The following is a 23,962-nucleotide window of genomic DNA, read 5'->3' as shown; positions in this document are numbered from 1 at the left end:
GCATGGGGGAACCAGGGAATGTGGGCTCTATGGGCCAGTGTTGCCGCTCATAAGGCAAAGGACTTCTTGCTTCGGAAGTAACATGGCATTTCTGCTGCCATCTACTGATTGCAATGAGCCACAAACCCACTCAATTCAGGGGGAGGAGCCCCAGACCCCATCTCTAAGTGAAGTTCTAGAAGAACACATGGGACAGGAGATGATGTAACCATCATCGTCCAAATTGTTATTCCTCAACCTCATTCCTAATTCCCAAGGCAAAAGTCCAACAGACTGCTACGAAGCTAACTCCACAGAGGTGTCAACTGGCACTCAAACACAAGGTATGCCTTTTATGTTCCCTATCTCAGCACTACTGGGGAAGAAAGAGCATGCGTGTTGCATTTTAGATGAATATGCCAGAAGCACCTTATCACAAAATGTAAGCAAGGAGAGAACTCAAAGCAGGACGGGAGTTCCCTGCATCTAAGTCCATGTGGAACAAAACTTATAATCAGTCCCTGTAATGACAGAGACAAGTGGCCACTCTCCTTTGGACAAAGCCTTAACAGTTCAGCTAATTGGGAATTGTTAACTAGCGATTTCAGTGGTTACATGTGTTCTTGCATACTTCACTGCTTCCCTTTCTCTCCCAGCCCTAGCTGCATGAAGCGACCATCTTTCCTTTCATACAAGTTAAGACACAGCCAGGTGCACTGCCAGAGAGGCAGCCCGAGAGCTGGGAGCAGTGATGCTCAAAGTGGGCTCCACGGACCACAGGAGGCCCCAGAGACCCTTCCGGTGGTTCATGAAGTCCAAACTATTTTCATAAGAATACTGAGGCATTATTTGCCCTTTCCCATGTCCTGGCATTTTCATTAATGATATAAGAGCAACGGGGGCTTTCCTGGTGGCTCAAAGGTAAAGAACCCACCTGCCGATGCAGGAGACAGGGGTCCAACCCCTGGGTGGGGAAGATCCCCCGGAGAAGGGAACGGCAACCCACTCCAGTATTCATGCCTGGGAAATGCCATGGACAGAGGAGGCTGGTAGGCTACAGTCCAGGGGGTTGCAAACAGTCGGACAAGACTTAGCAACTAAACAACAACAACATAAAAGCAATGGGGGATACAACTCCTTGTGGCTTGGCTGTTTGAATCAAGTGAACCAAGGCAATGACTCCAAAAAAATATCAAGAGTTGCTGTGTGTCTCACAGCCACAGATTCACACTCAAAGAGAAAAATGGAAGCTCTGCTTAAGAATATCCTTGATAAATAGTAAAATTTTAATTTCTTAAAAAGCATACGTCTTTTTCATATGCTATATGACAAAATGGGAAATAGGCAAAAAGCACTTCAACTCTATATCCAACTAAGGAGCTTATCTCTCAGTAAAGCACCAGTGTGGTTGGTTGAGCTATGAGATGAACTGGCCACTGTTTTTATGAGCTCTCCCTCATCACACTTACTCGAAAGAAAAACTGACTGCCCATGGTTAAATAAATGGAAAATGGCACACATTTTCTTAAAAATAAACAATGTGAGCCTTCAAAAAAACCCCATAAAAACCCAGTGGTATCTATTGTCAATAAAATTTGAGCTTTAAGGTGAAAATTAGAATTTTGGAATCTCCACCCTCCTGTGCCACCTTAGGAGCAGGGTCACTTCTTCAGACACAACCACCGAGCGGGGTCCCAGGACACACAGGGAAAGGAAACGACCAAGTGAGGTGCAGCTGTCACTGACACAAGCCACACATGGGAACCGTGACAGGGACACCGTGCAGGGCCCTGCGGGGCTCCTGGGCACAAGGCCTCTGTGTCCCCCATTTCTGTGACTATAGCAAACAGCCTTCATTCAGCCTCCAGGACCTTCCCTGAGTCCCAGTGGGCAGATTCAAGCAGTTGTTAACCAGGGAAGGGAGAGGATGCAAAGCCAGGGAGAAACAGTCAAAAGAGCAGCCTTGAGGCAAGGTCCTGTCTCTCCATCAATGGACACACACAACCTCTCTGAGCTGCTCTGTAGATACCGACCCCTGCTCAAAGCGGGAGAGGTTAATGATTAAGGATAGTATGCTGCCCACAAGCCTGTAGACCCCAGACTAGTTGGAACTGAAAGCTGATGATGTTGACTCTTACTTACCTCACCACCAGTTCATCAGAAGAAATGGCCATGGACTGATCATTCCCTCTTCGAACAATTACTATAAAACTTCTACCTTCCCCAAGTGAGGACACAAGGTTTTGAGGGCATTGAACCTGCTGTGTGTCACCCTTTGACTGCAAAGCAGCAAAACTATCCTTTTCTACTTCACCCAAAACTGTCTCTGAAATTTGATTCAGCATTGGTGTACAGAGAAGCTGAGCTTTCGGTATCAAGAGCAAAAGGCCCAGCAAAGAAGAGTGGTTACTTCACCCTGCTGTGCAGGTCCATACCCCTCACAGGGCTGGCTGTTGGGAGTGGCTTCCCTCCATAAAACTCCCTAACTGGGGGAAATTACTAATTCTGTGGATTTCATAAAACACAGAGGGCCACTAATGTTTGCTTGGCAGATTTTTTTTTTCCCCTCCCAAAGGGCAGCTCATTAAGTCCATCAATAAAGCAGGCTTTGTTCTAAAGATTTACAATGTTTTCCCAATGAAAATTCTAATTGACAACCACCAGGAGAATAATAATGCGGAACAGCAGAGCTATGGTTTCTCCCATTCTTCCAAGATCCATCTCAAAGAAGCACTCCCTTCTTAGGTTTGCTGGACCAGCGCTCAACTCTGTCTCTACTGGACACACACATAAGGAGATGCCTGGATATCATCAGTTTATCATTCAAAGTAGTCAAATCTTCAAAAACCAAAAGATTTAGTCTTTCAGACTTCAAAGGAAATTCCACTTAATTCCCAGGCTCAGAATATCAGGTCTCTCCATGCAGAATAAGCATATTACATAAAAATGCAACCATGTCTTTTCTATGTAAAAGGAATGGAGGCGGGGGTGGTATTGCTAAAAAATAAAAATGCATGATGAGAGTCTTAAGCAATAGTTGCATGAGAATATTAAAGGCACAGCTATTCAATGGATTCATTATAGAATAAAAGTTCAAGTACCAGAGGGAGTGATTTTCATATGAATGTTGGGTGTTGCCCTCACACACAAGAGTCTCTGGTCTACACAGAGAACTGAGTCACATCGAGCAAGTCAGGGAGCTGTGAGTGACAAGGTATAGAGAGGGCTGTTCAGATATGGGACACACATTACTGGATCCTTTTTCAAAGAAAACTTTGAAGATTTTGTTAGGCTTTCTTGGTGGAACTGTCACAAGATAACAATATAGTTGCAAATGAGTGGAGTTCAGCGGCCACACCACTGCCTTTTACAGACCAGCTGGCGAAGGCTGCCCTGATGGGAGGGGAAATTAGCATTAAAGAAGGACTCAAGGTTACTGGCCTGACACGCACGCAGCCCAAGGAGAACACTCTCAAATAAAGTACGACACCCAACATAGTCACACAAACCAAAAGCAAAACAAAAGAGCTCCTTACTGAAAAGAAAAGCAGCCAAAAAATATCCATACTTCTTTCTGAACCTTCCTGAATCTCTCCGTTCTCCAAACAGCTTCCAGGCCCCCAGAGTTTAAAAATAAATGTGCAAACCATGGGCTTCCAGTTGCATTACACAGATTAAGAGAAGTGCAGCTGGTGGAAGAGGTAGGGAAATAAAAAACAATTCATTCCTTTTTCTGAAGAGAAAGTAGAAAAAAGAATCAAAGTGGAAAAGCAACCCCCAACTCCATCCCCACCCCCCTGGGAACATTCAGACCAGGAATCAGAAGGCTGGAATCCTAACTAGCCTGGTATCTACCACCAGCTGTTCAATGAGTCTCCAAGCCTTCTGAATTTCCTTGTCCTGATCTGTAGAGGAAAAGTTACAGATGTCAGGGATTCCCAAACTGTGTTCCCTGGAGCTCCAGGGTTCCAGAGGTACTTCTGACACAGCCACAGTGACATTGAGGTGAATCAAAGGGAATGGGGTCCTGTGCTTCAGTCCACCCAAAACAGTTCAGAGTTGATCCAATTCATATGTCAAGACTGTGGGTAAAATCTTCTGCTTATCATCAAATCACCAAGACAATTCACAACTAAAGTGGCTTAAAAGCATTAGTCCTCTAAAATATCTTTTGATATTTTATCTTTAAAATTATATGGTTTCTAGCTGCCTCTCTGAATTATCATTATTAGAATTAACTAACTGACAGGCTGGTTAATATTAACCCCCTAAGTTGTGTGCCAGGTTCTACTTAAAAGGTGAGAAAATGGAAACTCACATAAGACAAGTACATCAAAATCACACAGCTCAGTAGCTGATGGGATTCAAACACAGGAATATCTGACATTAAAACCATTAACTGTATTCTGTCCTTAGAGATAAAGAACAAACTTCACTGTAAAAGAGAACCAGTTACCTCGTTATTACTACAATTCTTTCTCCACGGAATATCAGGTCCTTCATTTGCATTCTCTAAGAGTAAACACTCACCCTGGCGAGATGAAATGAATAGCCAAGAGTTCCACCCAACAAGCAAATCTGTTGGATACAGGAAAGCCCAAAACGTTGACAAAGCCTCCAGGGCAACAATGGTTGTTCAGAACTTTCAAAGCAAACAATACTCCTAAAAGAGAATAAAGAGCAAACAAATATCAGCAATCCAAATGCAGAGATGATCAACACTGGCAAAAAAAAAACTAACTGAAGTAAAAATGATTATCTGACTACATCCAACCCTTGACTTTGAAACATACTCTATTCCTTACAACAAGTCAACCCAACATTTGGCAGAAAGACAATCCTCAAGGTAACCATTCCTTCAATGTCTCTTTTTTTTTTCCTTTGATCTTTTGGCTGCACCAAAAAGCATGTAGGACTTTAGTAATCCAACCAGGGATCACACCCTCAACCCCTACAATGGCATCCCGGAGCCTTAAGCCCTGGACCACCAGGGAAATCTCTTTCAATGTTTCTTAACAGAAGTTCATACTGACTTTGAGTATGCTACTAAATATATAACACATAAAATGGGAATAACACACTAGTAATGGTACTAAATGCGGAGAAGGCAATGGCACTCCACTCCAGTACTCTTGCCTGGAAAATCCCATGGATGGAGGAGCCAGGTAGGCTGCAGTCCATGGGGTCGCTAGAAGTTGGACACGACTGAGCGACATTCACTTTCACTTTTCACTTTCATGCATCGGAGAAGGAAATGGCAACCCGCTCCAGTGTTCTTGCCTGGAGAATCCCAGGGACGGGGGAACCCGGCGGGCTGCCATCTGTGGAGTCGCACAGGGTCAGACACGACTGAAGCGACTTAGCCGCAGCAGGAGCAATGGTACTAAATGCGACTGAATTTAAACTTCAAAATCCCATTCTGAAGGAGATCAGCCCTGGGATTTCTTTGGAAGGAATGATGCTAAAGCTGAAACTCCAGTACTTTGGCCACCTCATGTGAAGAGTTGACTCATTGGAAAAGACTCTGATGCTGGGAGGGATTGGGGGCAGGAGGAGAAGGGGACGACAGAGGATGAGATGGCTGGATGGCATCACTGACTCGATGGACGTGAGTCTCAGTGAACTCCGGGAGTTGGTGATGGACAGGGAGGCCTGGTGTGCTGCGATTCATGGGGTCGCAAAGAGTTGGACACGACTGAGCGACTGATCTGATCTGATCTGATGTGATTTTTAACTCAATTTGAAAAAACACCATTAATGTGTTTTTTCCTAACTCCTATGGAAAGACATATTGAAGGCAGGGCATATTTCCTTTCTTCTCACACAGTTAGATGCATGAAGATGAGGAAAGGGGAAAGGACAGCAGGGAAAGGAGAGGGAAGGGTTTGTTTTCCTTCTGTTTCAGGACAATTTCCCTTCTACCCTTCACATTATAATTTTTAAAGAAGACCTATTTTAAGTCTGATGGCAATTCAGCCCTACAAGAAAAATTTAAGAAAAGAACTAGTGAGGGGCAACAGTGAGAGGCAACGTAACATGTGGTTTATGTCATGTAGACTAGTTTCAGATCCCAGCTCCATCACTTACGAGGTGTATAACCATGACTGATTTCTCTGTGCCTTAGCTTCCTAACTTAGAAAATCAACACAAGGCCACCTCCCTATGGACCTGTTACATTAATTAAATAGCATAAATTGTGCATAGAGACTGGGCTCCCCAAGGGGCGCAGTGGTAAAGGATCCAGCTACCAAAGCAGGAGATGCAAGAGACTCAGGTTCAATCCCTGGGTCGGAAAGATCCCTTGGAGATAGAAATGGCAACCTGCTCCAGTATTCTTGCCTGGGAAATCCCACAGACAGAGGAGGCTGGTGGGCTACAGTCCATGGGGTCACAAAAGAGTCAGACATGACTGAGCACACACACACGTATAGAGAATATCATGGTAAGGAGGTGCCATCAGAGGGTGTGGTACCTTTAATGGCATTATTGAGAGGCTGCTGATCTTTTTAGAGAACTCCCTATCACAAATACACCAGTGCATCTCTCTCTCTGGCCCCATCACAATGGAGCCAGGGCATAGTTCCAAAATCCTATTTCTTGCAAAACCACCTGTGGGTAGACCATAGTCTAAACTGTCCAAGAATGAATAATGCAACGTGATGGGAAATAGCAAAATCGACGACTCTCCTGTGCTCCAATCAGCCTCTTCTCCAAAATCCAAGCCCCCACAGTCCTTAGCCACTCAGATGTCAGTTCCCTCACCGGCTGGGACCCCCGCTTCATAAAATAACAACAGCTTCATAAATAAACCCCTGCTTCATAAATAACAACAGCTTCATAAATAAACCCCCGCTTCATAAAGTAACAACAGATGGTATGGGGAGGGAGGAGGGTTCAGGATGGGGAACACATGTATACCTGTGGCAGATTCATTTTGATATATGGCAAAACCAATACAATATTGTAAAGTTAAATAAAATTAAAAAAAAAATAACAACAGCTGTACCTCCCTTACTGTCTTCAGGCAGCCTACCTTTAGAAATATGTCTGCCTTACCTGAGAAACCGACAGCACAATTCCTTTTGAAGTCAGGCTCATTCAGAAATTCTGCCAGAGCAAATTCCAAGAACAGGTACACCACCCCAGTGAGGAGGGAGAACGTGACGATGATGTAGGCAAACCATCTACTCCCCAGTCTTCTCTCCAGATGAATTCCTTTCCACAGCATGGATACCATATTGAAATATAGGTGCCAGTCATCCGCGTGGTGAAGAGGAGAAAGCAGCAGGCGCTGCCAGTCCTTCTGATGGTAACACTTCTCCACGCTGAGGCAGGAGCTAAGCAGCGGCTTCAGGGGATTCAAGAAGAACCAGATGTTGAGAGCCAACGTTGCCAGAGTGACAGGTGGAACATTGTTGATTCCAACCTGGAAGATTTGAGAAAGGAGCAGAAGCAGCCCAATGTTAACTCCTCTTGATCTCCGATGCATGGTGAGATATCAAGCCGGAGATAGGAAGATGTGGTCAGGTTTAGGGAATACACAGGCAGCTGAGTCTAAAACACAATAAAAAAATGCACATGAAAATCCACCAATTAAGAATTAGGGCATCGACAAGACATGCTCACAGGAAGATGAGCTTATGTTACATATATCTCATCTCCCATTTAATGGAAACATTTATATTCCATGTTGTCCTGAGCAACTCCCAGGATACCGGCTGCCATCTCTCCTCATTGTACATCCTAAAGGAGAAATGTTATTCCAAATCCCAGTGGGCCAGTGAATGGCTGGGTATGCTTCTTCTGACAAACATGCCATAAAAATGTGACTTGCCTCTCGTATTAAAAAAATGTATAACCTAACAAAAAGACAAAGATACCACACAAATATTTAATGATAGTACACAGATACTTAGTGATTTCTTCTCAGAATGCTTTCTAATTTTAAAGACATTTTGATGTTGATATATTAGAGTCTGCCCCAAAGTTGTTCAACACTGGCAAGTCCTAAAATGCAAGCATATATTATCTTCTAGTCCGCACTGCCAGGTGTTAACTGCTAGAATGCTTTATTTTCACAAAAATTTCCACTTTTAAATGTTCCACTATGTGCCAAATCCTGGACTGAAACACGGTCACTGTCTTTAAGGAACTCATTTTCTACTAAGAAGTAAACCAACAGCAGCCAAACTGTGTTTTAAATGCAGGGACAGAGGAAGCCATGACCCGAGGCCGTGACGCAGCCTGACGTGGTTATGGTCTTGAAGGGTAAACTGGATTCACCAGTGAGGAAAGAGTACCCTGTTCACTGGTCTACTTCTCCATGCCCTGGGCTGACCTTGTGACCTACTTTGGTTGACAGAATGAAGAGCAAAGGACACTAGTTCAGAATCTAGGCTCAAGGTGATTTGCAGACTTCTGCTCTCTTTTGGAACCCTCCCGTGCAACCATGCACACAAGTCCAGGCTAGCCTGCTGGAGGATGGAAGACACGTGCTCTAGTCACCTGATGGCTGCAGCCACTGACCAGCTAATGCCTCAGAAACAGACCTGTTGAACTGACCAAAAGTGAGTAAGTAAGTCCAACTGGGGGCTTCCCTGGTAGCTCAGCTGGTAAAGAATCCACCTGCAATGCAGGAGACCCCAGTTTGATTCCTGGGTTGGGAAAATCTCCTGGAGAAGGGCTATCCACACCAGTATTCTTGGGTTTCCCTGGTGGCTCAGATGATAAAGAATCCGCCTGTAACGTGGAGACCTGGGTTCGATCTCTGGATTGGGACGATCTCCTGGAGGAGGGCATGGCAACCCACTCCAGTCTTCTTGCCTGGAGAATCCCCATGGACAGAGGAGCCTTGCAGGCTGCAGTCCATAGGGTCACAAAGAGTCGGACACGACTGAGCTACTAAAACACAAATCCAACTGAGCCCAGACTAATTTGCTGACTCACAAAAGTGAGCTAAACAAATGATAGCTTTTATCAATAATAAGATATTTAAAGTTTTTTATTTACTTTTGGCTGTGCTTGGTCTTTGCTGTGCAGGCTTTTCTCCAGCTGTGGTGAGCAGGGTCTACTCTCTACCTTCAGTGCCCACTACTCAGTATGGTGGCTTCCCTTATTGCGGAGCATAGGCTCTAGTGTGTGCGGGCTTCAGGAGATGCAGCTCCCAGGCTCCAGAGAGCAGGCTCAGTAATTGTAGTGCTCGGGCATATGGGATCCTCCTGGACCACAGATCAAATCCATGTCTCCTGGATTGACAGGTGGATTCTTTACCACAGAGCCACCAGGGAAGCCCAGTCAGTATTTTAAATTAATTTCACTAAGTTTTGGAGTGGTTTGTTACACAGCAATGACTAAACAATACCAAAGGACTTTGCTTTGGAAAGAGTCTGGGTTATGCTTTTGGGAGGAAGCTAGTAAAGAAAGGGGCACAGATTAAAGATGCAAGAGATAAACAGAATCAAGTCCTGAGAGGAACAGCCTTGTCCACCACAACAAGTAAGAAGACAAATGTCAGGTATAGATATGGGTAAACAGGCAGATTAGGGGAAAGGATGCTGAAAAAGTTCTCATCTAGTGGTTTTCTGATTTGCCTGATTTCCCCTTTTCTGAGCTTTCTTGGCTTCCAATCAAATGCATACCTCACTCTGATACACTAAAGATTCTCATTCAGACAGCACACTGGCAAGTGCATAGCTTTGGATTTAAAAAATGGCTAGACTCTCCTACTTAGTAGCCCTGGGACACTGGGCAAACTACTTAAACTTCAATTACTTCACTTTAAATTAGTGATAATACCTCCTTCCCAGGATCACTGTAACACATCTAGAACAAAGTAGGTGCTGAATAAATGGTAGCTACTTTCTTCACTGGGGCTTCCCAGGTGGCTTAAGGGTAAAGAAACCAGTTGCCAATGTAGGAGACGTGGGTTTGATTCCTAGGTCAGGAAGATCCCCTGGAGAGGGAAATGGCAATCCACTGAAGTATTGTTTCCTAGAGAATTCCATGGACAGAGGAGCCTGGCAGGCTACAGTCCATGGAGTTGCTAAAGAGTTGGACATGACTGAGCAACTAAATAACAACAACTTTTCATTACAATAAAGTAATCTCACTTAAGAGAAAAAGCTTTCACAAATGACAGCATTCTAATAAGACTCAAATGTACTCCCTAACCTGCCCCCCATATGGATTCTTATTAACATCACACCCAAAAGAAAAAATTATACATATATGCACGTGTCATATGTGTATCCCTATTATTGGCACTCAAATTTATTTATTGCCAGGGCTTATCATTATAGCTTTGTAGCAATCTCATAAACTAGAGAATTTAATAAAATTTCAACTGAAAAGCTCCCAGATAATTTTGGAGAAACAGTCTATATTTTTCCCATTAACCTTCATGTTGATTTTCAAACCTCCAACTATTGTGACAAGTTTGCAATTCCCCTAAATAGTTATATATATACATATCGAACATCATTACCGGTAATGAGAATAATGGAAAAATATGGCCATGGTCATTAAGTAACCAGCTTAAAAGAGATCACAAAATAAACCCTTCAGTATTAGTACAGTGTCCTATGATACCAGGCATATGTGCAGCAGGAAACCAAAAGTAATTATGTCTTTGCTTAAGAAAAGCAAAGACATAAAAGAAAAGCAAATTCCTCTCAACTGGAATTACTAGAGATGAAGAGTACAAACAAAAAGACAGTGGCATTTCCCCGAGCCTCTCTTACGCTGTGCACCCAGGCTCACGTTACACTTGCTTGACTTCTGCTCAGACCCAAAGGCCCCCTCTTGTTCTCCTCCGTTCTCACCTCTGTCTCCCCACTGATAGCTGCTCCTGCTCCCCTGGGCCGCTGGGCTCTCCTGTAGGTCTCCTGACTCCCTCCAATCCCCCTTTCTTTGCTTTTCAGTTTCCCTCCATTCTTACACTCTACTTTGCATACACTCATTGAATTCCACTCTCATGGTTTCTATAATTCTTTTTATCAGGATGGTTCCCAAATTTATATTTTACAGCCTTTATTTCTCAGATTTCAGAGACATAACCTTCTAGGAAGAATATAATCTGCCCAATCTCTTGCTCTCACAGAATGACTATTCAGCCATACCTTCAATCACTAATTTATTTAATAAATAACAAGTGCTGGTTGCATGCCAGCCCCCATGCCAGGCACCAGAGGCACAGCAAAGACCAAAACCCTAGCAATCTCAGTCCCTAAATGGCCCATTTCTATTTGTTGAAGGAAATAAAAATACTGGATGCAAAAAAATCACAGGATGAATAAAGTGACATGCTTAATAGTGCAAAGGCAGATAAAATCATAACCAATGTGAGAAGTGCAAAGTATGTGTCAGGCTCTGCTTTCACAAAGGCCAACGGAACATAAAGTTTTGAGTTTTAAGTAGCCAAGATCAAGCCAAGTATTGTTTCATATCAGATCTGCGGCCCAGTTTCCTTTCTTGTAAGTTATACCAAGTCAGACATCCAAGGTGAGGGGTGTAGCCTGTTTGTAACAAGGTAACAGAAAATCCAACTAGTTAATGTGAAGATCAAATATGTAATTTGACCTTGTGGGTCAGGCAGGCACAGTTCTAAGAACACCAAACAGAACAGATCACAAGTGGCATTTACTATAAGATGAATATTGTCCTGTCCATCAATATACAGAAATTTTTAGAGAGCTAAGCTAAGCTTAATTAACTTATATGCAGAGTACATCATGTGAAATCCTGGGCTGGATGAAACACAAGCTGGAATCAAGACTGCAGGAACAAATATCAATAACCTCAGATAAGCAGATGACACTATCCTTATGGCAGAAAGTGAAGAAGAACTAAAGAGCCTCTTGATGAAAGTAAAAGAGGAGAGTGAAAAAGTTAGCTTTTTCACAGAAAACTAATATCATGGCATCCAGTCCCATCACTTCATGGCAAATATACGGGGAAACAATGGAAACAGTGAGAGACTTTATTTTCTTGGCCTCCAAAATCACTGCAGATGGTGACTGCAGCCAAGATATTAAAAGACGCTTGTTCCTTGGAAGAAAAGCTATGATCAACCTAGAGAGCATATTAAAAAGCAGAGACATCACTTTGTCTACAAAAGTCCAACTAGTCAAAGCTGTGGTTTTTCCAGTAGTCATGTATGGATATGAGAGTTGGACTATAAAGAAAGCTGAGCCCCTAGGAATTGATGCTTTTGAACTGTGGTGTTGGAGAAGACTCTTGAGAGTCCCTTGGACTGCAAGGAGATCCAACCAGTCCATCCTAAAGGAAATCAGTCCTGAATATTCACTGGAAGGATTGATGCTGAAGCTGAATACTTTGGCCACCTGATGCGAAGAATGGGCTCACTGGAAAAGACCCTGATGCTGGGAAAGATTGAAGGCAGGAGGAGAAGGGGACAACAGAGGATGAGATGGTTGGAAAGCATCACTGACTCGATGGACATGAGTTTGAGTAAACTCTGGGAGTTGGTGATGGACAGGGAGGCCTGACGTGCTGCAGTACATGAGGTCGAGAAGAGTCGGACACAACTGAGCGACTGAACTGAACTGAAGCTGTGGGAGACAGCACAGAAGCAAGATTGATGACTTGGAAACTGGAGCAATGTGTTTGGTTTTGAAAGTGACTTGTTTATTCTAATCTGTACCCAGACCATAACCAGTTATACCAGCTCAAGGAAGAGCAGGTTGGGCCCTCGCTCCAACCCTGCCCTTGCCTTATAAACACTTTCTTTCCCTCACACTCAACATGTCCCAACCTGAACATTGGAAGGTCCTTTCCAAGTCTGGCCCTCCCTCCACGTTCCAGATCTCAGAACACAGAATCCCCATCCACCTAGCTATTCATGTTGGAGATGCTGATAACATCCTCAACACATCCTTTCCCCTCTTCATCCCCAAATCCCGACCACCACACTTTAATTCTTCCAAACTACTTTTTATCAATCTCCCTCTTTCTACCCCTAGATCCACTACATTAACCTAAACCACCATCATAGCTTGCCTGGATTACAACAAATTCTGCTTCTCCTTCTTATACCCACCAACCACTTTCCACCACTGCTCAGAGTAATCATCATAAAACTGAAGTTGGAATACCCTGCAGTAAGCCATCAAAGGCTTACTGTTAAAGGCTGGATGAAGTCCAAACTCTCGACCACAATTACATGCTTCTGATAACTAGTGCCCTGCCTGCCCCTCTGGGCTCATCTCACACTGGTCTCTGCCTTATCTGCTATGATCCAGCCACTCAGGTGCTCCCACCCAAGAAACTTCAGGGTCACAGCATAAATGCTGAGGGCAGAGTTATCTGTTTTAGCCACCACTGAATACCCAGAGCCTAGCATAGTGACTCATATACTCATATGACTTGTTTGTCCAATGAATCAAAATTAGCATGTTAAATATATCTACCTTATACAATAAATGAGACTGACTGACAAGGTCTGAATACCTATGATACATTCATCCCTAAGTATTTTTCCTACAATTGCAGCAGCCTTCCTCACAGCACTATACATATTATTCCACTTAATACTTTCAGTTCCTGAATAGTGTTTGTAACGTTTACCTCAACTTTATAATAAAGTTCAGGAATAAACTTCTGCTCTGTTTAAAATGTATTAGTAAGTTGCTTTGCCAGAACTATTTGATAAAATAATGGCATTTTAATTATGTAGTAATACACACCAGACAGAGCTACATCAAGGTTGTGACAGAGAGAAATGGAAGACCTCTTAAAATATTGATAGGAAAATTAGCCGCATTTACTTTTAATGAGAAATTAAAAATTAAACAGGTATGTAATAAGAAAAACTAAGTGGTTAGAACAAACAAAAGAAACTGAATTTATAATCTGGGAGCCCAACGTGTCTCATGGAGGGGAGAAAGGAGTTTTACGAAAAGGGAAAAGAAACTAAGTACAGTGATTTTCAATTCTACTTACAAAAGCAAGAGATATTTCATCATCACCATTTACCATGGTGACCCTGTATCTCAATTTTCAGTTTAAATGTTCAAGGACTCAGGCTATTAAACTGCAAACATATATAAACTATATTTTATATAGTTATATATAACTATATATAATATAGTTATAAACTATATTCCCGATCTGGCATCTGATAGTAACCAAATTAATATCACAAGAAAGAAACTACAGTCCTAATAGGAGTAATCGAACACTATTCTGAAAACAGCCTTCTATGTCATTAAAAGTGCAACAGATCTTAAAATTATTCACTGAGAACTTTTAAAATTGTGTGAGCTTTTTCTTTAAGAATCAATAAAAGGATTATCAATACATATTTGAGGTAGAATAATGATATGTTATTATTACTATTTTCATGCCTTTGGAAAACTTCATATATATATATATTTATATGAAAATAAAAAAACTCCATATATATTTAAGCATATCCTCTTAAAAAAATCATAGAGGAGAATGTATGTTTGTCCAAGTCACTTTGCAAGTATTTATCAGAGGCCCGCTATCACTCAGGTTGAATATTTTGCTAATGCCTGACTTTCCAGATGCTTAAGTATTGATTTTAAAAATTGAGCTATAATTCACACACCATAAATTTTACTCTTATACTACACATCTCAGTGGGTTGTGTATATTCACAAGGTTTCACAATCACCACCACCATCTAATTCCAGAATATTTTTGTTCCATCCAAATGAAACTCTCTGCACTTACCTCCTCAACCCTCCAACTACCCAGTACCTGGCAACCACTAATCTACTTTTCACTTCAATGAATCTGCCTATTCTGAACACTTCATACAAACAGAATCATACAGTATGTGGCCTTTCGTGTCTGGCTTCTTTCACTCAGCACACTATTTTCAAGGTTCATCTACACTGCATGAAGTATCAGTACTTAAGAGTTCCTTTTCATGATCCAACAATATTTTATTATATAGATAAACCACACTGTTTTATCCATTTGTGATGGACATTTGGGTTACTCCCACTTTTTTGGCTATAAAGAATACTGCTGCTATGAACATTCATGTACAATTTCTTTGTAGAAACATATCTTTCCAGTTCTCTGGGACATATACCTAGGAAGAGAACTGCTGGGTTAACTCTGGGGCTTCCCAGGTGGCGCTAGTGGTAAAGAATCTGCCTGCTGATGCAGCAGACTTAAGAGATGTGGGTTCGATCCCTGGGTTGGGAAGATTCCCTGGAGGAGGGTATGGCAACCCATACCAGGATTCTCACCTGCTTGAAGAATCCCATGGACAGAGGATTCTGGTAGGCTAACAGTCCACAGGGTCTCACAGAGTCAGACACGACTGAAGTGACCTAGCACGGTAACTCTGTGCTTAACTTTTTGAGGAACTACCAGACTGTTTTCCAAATTTTTGTGCCATTTTTCATTCCCCTTCAGTGTTAAGGAGCTCCAATTTCTCCATACTCATACATACTCAACAGCACTTGTTTTTATCCATCCTTTTCATTACAGCCATCCTAAGTGTGTGTGAAGCAGTACCAACTTGCATTTCTCTAGTGACTAATGATGTTGAGCACATGCTCAAATTTTTATTGCTTAAAATATAAATATGCATATTCACTGGTACATGTAACCATACAGATGAGCATGTCCCTTCCCTCAGCCTCCCTCCCACACCCCCTTCAAGAAACAGTTTAACAAACATCTCAGAAAAAAAAGAAAGATGATGAAAAAAAGATGGAACCACAAAGTCATTCTGGTTAAACTGCCAGAATTTTAGCACTACCATCCATCTCTTCCCCTGTGATGTGATATGTTAAAAGTGAATGAGAATGTACTTCAGTAGCAGGGGTTGGGCTGGGGCCAAGACATTCAACTCTACACACTGTAAAATCTTGTTTTGAAAGATGCAGAGGGTCAGTGTGATTTATCGATTCAAATAAAGCGAAAAAAAAAAACTATGGAAATAGCAGATTGGATATGCTAAACATAAAAACGTCCTCCACTTTTGAAATTACAAGAGCCGAACAACAAATTAGAGCATCATAAATACCACACTGACTTGGATATTCGCCCAAGTGAATTCACAAAACAATTAGATGCATTTTTTCTCTCTCTCACTGCAGCATAGTCTGTTTTCTCTAAGAATGAAATGAAATGGACCATTTCTTCTCATTGCCACCAACTCTCAGCAACCTTTTCATTCATGGTTTTTCTAATCCAAACATAAGAGACTGTTTTTACCACCTGTTACTATAGGGCCAATAGATGAGAATGCTTTGTTCCAAGACAATATAATCTGTTGTTCTTCCTGTAATACATCTTAGCATAATTTTATTTTTCCTAAAGGTATTAGCTCCAAGAAAATCCAATTACAAAGTGCAGATTTTCAAGATATTTTTGAAAGTAAGAAGACGCTTCAGTATAATATGTATTTGCATTTAATGGAAAATAAGAATTTATGAACCAAACACTTGTGAAGTAATTTGTTCCCCTTTTCAAATATATGAATGCATTTCAAAAAGCTTACATAGCTTAAAATGTGATACAGTTGTTAAATACAATATACATAGTTATATCAATAACATAGGAAGTATACTTTTAAAACTTAGTATTTAAAACATTAAATGTAATAGCAGATGGTCTGGCTTCACACCACTGTGTGGTGTTCAATTGACCAGAATGCATCATCTACCTGAGCTGATGAGTCAATGGAGCTCCAGGGGTCCGCTGTGGAAGCTGTGACAGAGCACCATCATCATTTAATGACATAAACAACAGATTTTTCTGGCCATCAAAATCTGTTACATGACTTCATGTGCTACGTTAATGGTAAAAATCAAAGAGAATCAGAGTAGGATTCTGTTTTCTTATTTCACATTAGAGGCAGAGAGATACAAAGAAATGAGGACAATCGAATGAAAACTGACTTTATGAACAAACAATGAAAACTGGAATCAAATTATAGGAAGAAGGTAATTGGAATCTAGTCTTCATGAAGACTGTGACGCTCAGTAATTACATCCAGTGTCTGTTCATGGAAATATCTACAGCTTGGACTCCGGTCCAGAAGAAACCGGGAATTGAGAACACTTTCCCCTTTTGAAGACTGCTGACATCTCCATGTACACAATGGTTCTCCAATCTCGTACACTTCATCTTCATAACTATGTAAGAAACTTACCCAGCTCGAGACAACCATTAAACTCTCTCTCAGATACCAATGGGCTAAATCTTTCTGATTTTCAGCTACCAGACCTAGCTTAAAGACACAAGACCTAGTTTTTAACACATGAGAGCTCCTCTTTCCTTCTCCCCCTTATATACCATCTCTCCAAGTGAAAACATACAAAATTTCCCACACCTTACTGGAACTAGGTCCAACTGTCTTTTACAAGGCCGTCTTAAGTACTAATATCAATGCTGTCCATGTGGAAGGCAAAATAGATGACCTCTGGGGAGTCAGGATTTAAGACCACTAAAATGACATAGAAGTTAAAGAATGTTCCAAACAAGTAAGAAGCCATTAATAAGGTCATATGTGTGGTGACAGACCCAACCAAAGGTCAGACCCTCATCACCTAATGCTCCTCCCCCAACCTTAAGTTATGCCTGACTCGATTTGCTTAAAATCCAATGTCATCTATACATCAATGTCTCTTTTGCTGTCTCGTACACAGGGTCTTATGGACTCTGTGAGAGAGGGAGAGGGTGGGAAGATTTGGGAGAATGGCATTGAAACATGTAAAATATCACGTATGAAACGAGTTGCCAGTCCAGGTTCGATGCACAATACTGGATGCTTGGGGCTGGTGCACTGGGACAACCCAGAGGGATGGAATGGGGAGGGAGGAGGGAGGAGGGTTCAGGATGGGGAACACATGTATACCTGTGGCGGATTCATTTTGATATTTGGCAAAACTAATACAATTATGTAAAGTTTAAAAACAAAATAAAATTAAAAAAAAAATCCAATGTCATCATGTTTTCTTACTAGATCAGCTTTCTCTACATCATCATTGTAATAAGACTGAATAGTATCATAGTTAACAGAGTAGACTCTGAAGCTTAATGGCTTGGGTTCAAATTCCGGCTCAACTATTTGGAACTGTATGACCTTGTTGTCATTTGTATGAACTTGTTGTGTTCAACTTCTTGTGACCCCATGGACTGTAGCCTGCCAGGCACTGTCTATTGGATTTCCCAGGCAAGAATATTGGAGGGGGTTTGCCATTTCCTTCTCCAAGGGATCTTCTCAACCTAGGGATCAAACCCATGTCTCCTGCATTGGCATATGGATTCTCTACCACTGAGTCACCAGGGAAGCCCTTATAAAACAGATACTAAAGAATAATAAGACCCATCCCATAGAGTAGTTGATGAGTGAATATATGTAAAACACATAGGACAAGGCCTGAAACAGAACAAGGACTTTGTAAGTATTAGCTGATATAATCATCAGATCAACTTCAGGCATTTTAGCCTATACTTCAGTCTTATAATATTTGTATACTGTTCTCAATAATAACTAATATTTATGTAGCTATTTATAATTTACAAAATAGTTAAGTATACTTGCTTCATTTCACTTAATTCTCACAATCTGGGGAAGACAAAGTTAGTTCCATGTTATCTACCAGCTGGTCTACCCAGCACCGGCCCCCAAAAAATGTCACTTTACTGTCTTGCTAGTCATTCTGAAGCCTGCTCTGTACAGCTGTTCAGATGAGAAGGAGCTCAATGAAGCTTCTGCCCTTGAGACTTTCTGGGGATGTTAAATTCCTCTGTCCAAGGTGCTAAATAATTATGGCCATCTCCACAGATGGGCAGTCCTATGGGGCTCTCTCACCACCAGAGGTCACCAAAGTGAATTTTACATACATACCATAGCCTTTAAGTCTGAGTTCTTCCCTCATAGCTCAGTAAATCATCTGCCTGCAATGCAGGAGACCTGGTTCAATTCCTGGGTCAGGAAGATTCCCTGGAGAAAGAAATGGCAACCCACTCCAGTATTCTTGCCTGGAAAATCCCATGGACAGAGGAGCCTGGCAGGCTACAGTCCATAGGGTCGCAAGAGTCGGACACGACTTAGCAACTAAACCACCACCACCACCATTCAGAACATAACTGCCCAATTTAATGGAAATCCTTTCAGCAGTTTTAGTGAGAAAGCTTCAGAGAGAGAAATTCCATTTGCTCCTCATTTAAAGAGACCAAGATGACAGTGCTCTTAAACTGGACTACTAGAACTCAAAATCAGCTCATCATACCAGACAGTGCTTGTTTATCTGGCAAGCCCTTCAACCTTCTGCCTCTCACAAACGCCACCCTTGCCGCTACTGTCTATGCTTTTGAGAGACCTCCATGGTCTTATCCATCACTCAAAAAGTAAATGTCCACATTCCCATGGGTTTCCCAGGTAGTACTAGTGGCAAAGAATCCATCTTCCAATGCAGGAGACGCAGGAGACCTGGGTTCAGTCCCTGGCTTGGGAAGATCCCCTGGAGAGACCTGGGTTCAATCCCTGGCTTGGGACGATTCCCTGGAGAAGGAAATGGCAACGCACCACAGTATTCTTGCCTGGGAAATCCCATGGACAGAGGAGCCTGGAGGGCCACAGTCCATGGGGTTGCAGAGTTGGACACAACTGAGCACTTGTCAGCGGCACATTTCCACAGCATGTAAGACATTCCTGGAATGACTATATGGGGTCAAATAAAAATCTTTTGCAATTTTAGTTTGTGATCTAGAGGCAGACCAGGAAACAGCTCAAACTTCTGATGCACAGTCCATCTTTTTTTCTTTAACTCAATAGAAACCCTGAAACAAGATATCAGCTACTTTGCTTTCACATAACTGTTTCTTGGTGGTAAACTCAAGTTTAAGAGAATTCTTATAGGTTCTAAAAAAAAAAAAAGACTAAAACAATGTTTCATTTTTAGCTCAATCTCTCCTTATATAGCATAAAATTCAATGAGAACTATTTTAGGTAGTAATAAGTGAGAAAAGGGTGAATGTTTAAATATTTCCATTTAGCCAAGGGTTTGCTTGTATGAAAAATAAGATCTCACCAAAGAGCTAAGATAGGGCCACCCAGTTTAAGGCAGGAATTGCTCGTGGCAATAATGAGACCTGCTGAAATGGATGCGTTGTCAAGTGAGCTATCACTGTGGGTGCCGGGCCTTATCTCACCAGGAACTCTGGGAGCTGGGACAGATACCACCTCAGTGTTAATGCCAAGGGCTAGGACTCTGCCTTAACTCCCTGTCACTGGTGGCTTGTCAGAGCAGGAAAGGTGGGTGTCATGGGCCACAGAAACACTCGGGTAAAGAACCGCAGGTACTGAAGGCTGGAAGTCTGTCAGAGGACACAAAGGGCACAGGGATGTGGGCATCATGCCCTGATGTGAGACACGCTCCCTGCCATTCCTCCCAACCCATTCAACTCTGCCCCAACCTTCAGAGCCCCTCTCCTGAGTTGCACCCTTAATGTCAGATTCCTCAGCCATCTCAGCATTCACAAAATCTCCCACAATGCCTTCCACATGTATGATCCACCTGTGCCAACAGGATGTCTTTTGATCATCTCCACCACACTGTGTTTTCAGGATACCTCGGGGTTTGAGAGCACATATTCTGGAGTCTAAACTGGTCCCAGTGACTGGCTTTAGCCTTAAGAGCTGTGTGAAGTTGTGCAAGTCACTTACCCTAAGCCCCTGTTTCCTGCTATGAAAATGGAATAATAATAATAGCTAAACCTGATCCTGTCCAAGTCTCTTGGACAGCAGGGAGATCAAACCAGTGGATCTTAAAGGAAATTAATCCTAAATATTCATTGGAAGGACTGATGCTGAAGCTGAAGCTCCAGTATTTTGGTCACTTGATGCAAAGAGCTGACTCATTAGAAAAGACCCTGATGCTGGGCAAAGACTGAAGGCAGGAGGAAAAGAGGGTATCAGAGGATGAGATGGCTGGATGGTACTACTGATGCAATGGACATGGACTTGGGCAAACTTCGGGAGATGGTGAGGAACAGGGAGGCCTGGCATGCTGCGGTCCATGGGGTTGCAAAGAGTTGGACATAACTGGGTGACTGAATAACAACAAACCTGATCCTAGAATTCTTGCAAGGATTCAGTGACCTAAAACACCAAGTTCTTAGAATGATGTCAAGCACACAGTCAACACATTCAATCTCAGCTCGTGTTTTAATGACTTAAACAGAGATACCCATTTGTTACTAAGTTTAAGTTTTCCTCGACACGGGTCAATCACAAAAGACAAAAAGCTTTGACTAAAGTTACACTCTCGTATAGTACGAGTTCATCCTTGGCAGCACTGTTCTCAAGCTTTACACCTGCACTATTACCTGCCAAAGTTAATCCATGGATCAGGACCCACGTAATGAAGGCTGCCTCAAAGGTCTGGCTCATGCCACAAATCTAAACCCAAGTCAGCCTGCCTTTATGGGAACAGCCTCGCTGCCCAGGAAACCTAACGCCAAGCACAATCCTCCAGATCAGCTTTAGTCAGGTCACCTTACTCTTCTGAAAAAACAGGTCCTGCTCGCCTCAAAAGGAAACCACTCCCTATCCCCTAGCCACCCATGCTGTTTCTTGCCTCTTCTAACATTCTGTAAAACTCATGTGTGTACACATCTGTGTGCTCAGTCACGTCCAACGCTTTGTTGACTCCATAGACTATAGCCCGCCAGTCTCCTCTGACCATGGAATTTTCCAGGCAACGATACTGGAATGGGTTGCCATTTCCTACTCCAGGGCATCTTCCTGACCCAGAGATCGAACCCACATCTCCCGCGTCCCTGCATTGGCAGGCAGGTTCTTTACCATTATGCCACCTGGGAAGCCCTCGTGAAACTCGCTCTGGCCCCAAATTCCCCAGGAATAAGGCTCCACTGCTTGGGAGGCGCCCTGTCCCCCCACTCTATGAACAAAGGACATCAAACTCATCACGAAGTTGTCTTAGTCTTGTCATCCTGCATATCCCATTCAATCCTCTAAACTTGATGTGGCAGGTATTATTTCATTTTACAGATGAGTAGGGATTTTAATCAAGATAATCTGGCTCCAGAGTCCTTGTTCTTAAAAGGAAGTTGTGAATCAGGTCTGTCTGCATGAAAGTTGTGAGTTTTTAACTCTTAAGATAGCCTATTCTTGTTCTCTAGCAGTTTGTCAGAACTGCCATGTAAGCGTTTCAGTGAGTTACTACTGCTCAGTGGCCATGGTTCTAGGTAAGCTGTAGGGCAGGAGAGGTGCACCCCCAAACAGGCCACTTGGCATAAGGATTATCTTGAGCTGAATATAATTAAGAACAAGCAGATACAACTAAAGCTGCTTCCCCAATCTGCTTAAAAGCAGGACATAAGTATGTGTACCCCTCCCCCTCTACCAGGCAGGACAAAAGTTAATCACCAGAGACAACCTTAAAATTGGCTCCCCAAAAAATGTGCACGGCAACAGCAGCTAGCCCTGATCTTCCATTAGTTCCCTGACCCTTTAGCCTTCCTACCATTTGCTGCCCTAGAAACTCAAAGCCCTTTTCCTTTGCCTTGTCACTTCTCAAAGAAATGTATCGTTCCTTTGCTAGGATGCTGTATAAGCCCATGTTCTAACCAACTCTTGAGCTACTCATCACTAGCTATGGTACGTCCACCATCTGAGCCACCAGGGAAGCGCACTGAAAGCTGTACTACATGAATTCTCCAGGCAAGAACACCGGAGTGGGTAGTCATTCCTGTCTCCAGGGGATCTTCCCAACCCAGGGATCGAAGTTGGGTCTCCTGCATTGCAGATAAGGAGAAGTGGGCATCAGAGGACGAGATGGCTATGAACATGAACTGGGGCCAACGCTGGGAGATGGTGAGGGACGGGGGACCCAGTGTGCTGCAATCCACGGGGTTGCAGAGAGTTGGTCATGACTGGACAACTGACAACAAAGATACTTCCATTGTGTGCACAAGCGTAGCTGCAATTCTCAAAATGAGCCTTTACCTCCAGATTTGGGGGTGACAGTTTGCCCTGTGACCTCAATTCTGACAGATCTAAGAAAAAGTCACTGATTTTCAGTTTGTTCAGGGTTCTTCTTGTTGTGAAAACCAGGGTAATGACCTGCAAGCTCTTTACATGTCAGGGCTGAAATAGGAAGTCACTCCTACTGTCTTTTGGTAAGAGAAATGACACTTCAACCACCAAAAGAATTAGGAAGGATATTATTTGAGCATAAAGACTTGTCTTTGCTAAGAAAGTGCAGTTGGTGACTTTCATCACACACCAAAATATATACGCACTTTGAAGTATTTCAAATGTAGAAAATTTCAGAACATAGAGCTTTTACTCTACCAAATGTAACTGTTTCTTGACACAAAGTAACTTGAGGTACAAAGTAATGCTCAAATACCTAACTTCTTTTGGTAATTATCATTGTCATAGCTTAAAAAACAACAACAACAAAATGTTTCTAAAATCAAGTTAAGAAACAAAACAGTAACAGTAATCCAAATGTCACTTTTCTCATTTTGGAATATACTCTACACACATAGAGAAGCTGAGGAACAAAAGCCCCTGCTCCTTTGCTGACTTTTCTCCCACCAGGACCAGGGCTCGACCTGGCAAGGACTCTGGAAAGAAGGGCATGAAGCACAGGGATATGAAGGGTGCCCTGCCCAGCATTCTTTCACCCTCAGGCCCAATCCTGCAAAGTAAGGCTTAATCTAAGCCACAGAGAGGCAAACATCTTTTCTACCTTTTATGTGGACAGTAAGGAGATCAAACCAGTCAATCCTAAAGGAAATCAACCCTGAACATTCATTGGAAAGACTGATGTTGAAGCTGAAACTCCAATACTTTGGCCACCTGATGCGAAGAACTGACTCACTGGAAAAGACCCTGATGCTGGGGAAGACTGAAGGCAAGAGGAGAGGAGGGCAGCAGAGGATAAGATAGTATCACTGATTCAGTGGATGTGGGCTTGAGCAAACTCCAGGAGATAGT

At 42.6% G+C, this 23,962-nt stretch overlaps 1 protein-coding gene across 15 annotated transcripts in view; it reads right to left on the bottom strand.

The window, feature by feature from the left end:
* The window catches only part of RHBDD1 (rhomboid domain containing 1), a 208,987-nt gene that overhangs the window by 172,863 nt on the left and 12,162 nt on the right, over window positions 1–23,962 (bottom strand). For all 15 annotated transcript variants that reach the window (XM_044937903.2, XM_044937902.2, XM_044937907.2 and 12 more), the window contains 2 exons: window positions 7,036–7,533; window positions 4,510–4,642 (listed from right to left, as the gene is read on the bottom strand). In XM_044937903.2, coding sequence (XP_044793838.2) covers window positions 4,510–4,642; window positions 7,036–7,468 — 566 coding nt within the window. In that variant the 5' untranslated portion in view covers window positions 7,469–7,533. The remainder of the gene's footprint in view (window positions 1–4,509; window positions 4,643–7,035; window positions 7,534–23,962) is intronic.

This window comes from Bubalus bubalis, chromosome 2, assembly GCF_019923935.1.
Source record: "Bubalus bubalis isolate 160015118507 breed Murrah chromosome 2, NDDB_SH_1, whole genome shotgun sequence".
NCBI classification, from domain to species: Eukaryota; Metazoa; Chordata; class Mammalia; order Artiodactyla; family Bovidae; genus Bubalus; species Bubalus bubalis.
This window is presented reverse-complemented; position numbering and strand designations above follow the sequence as displayed.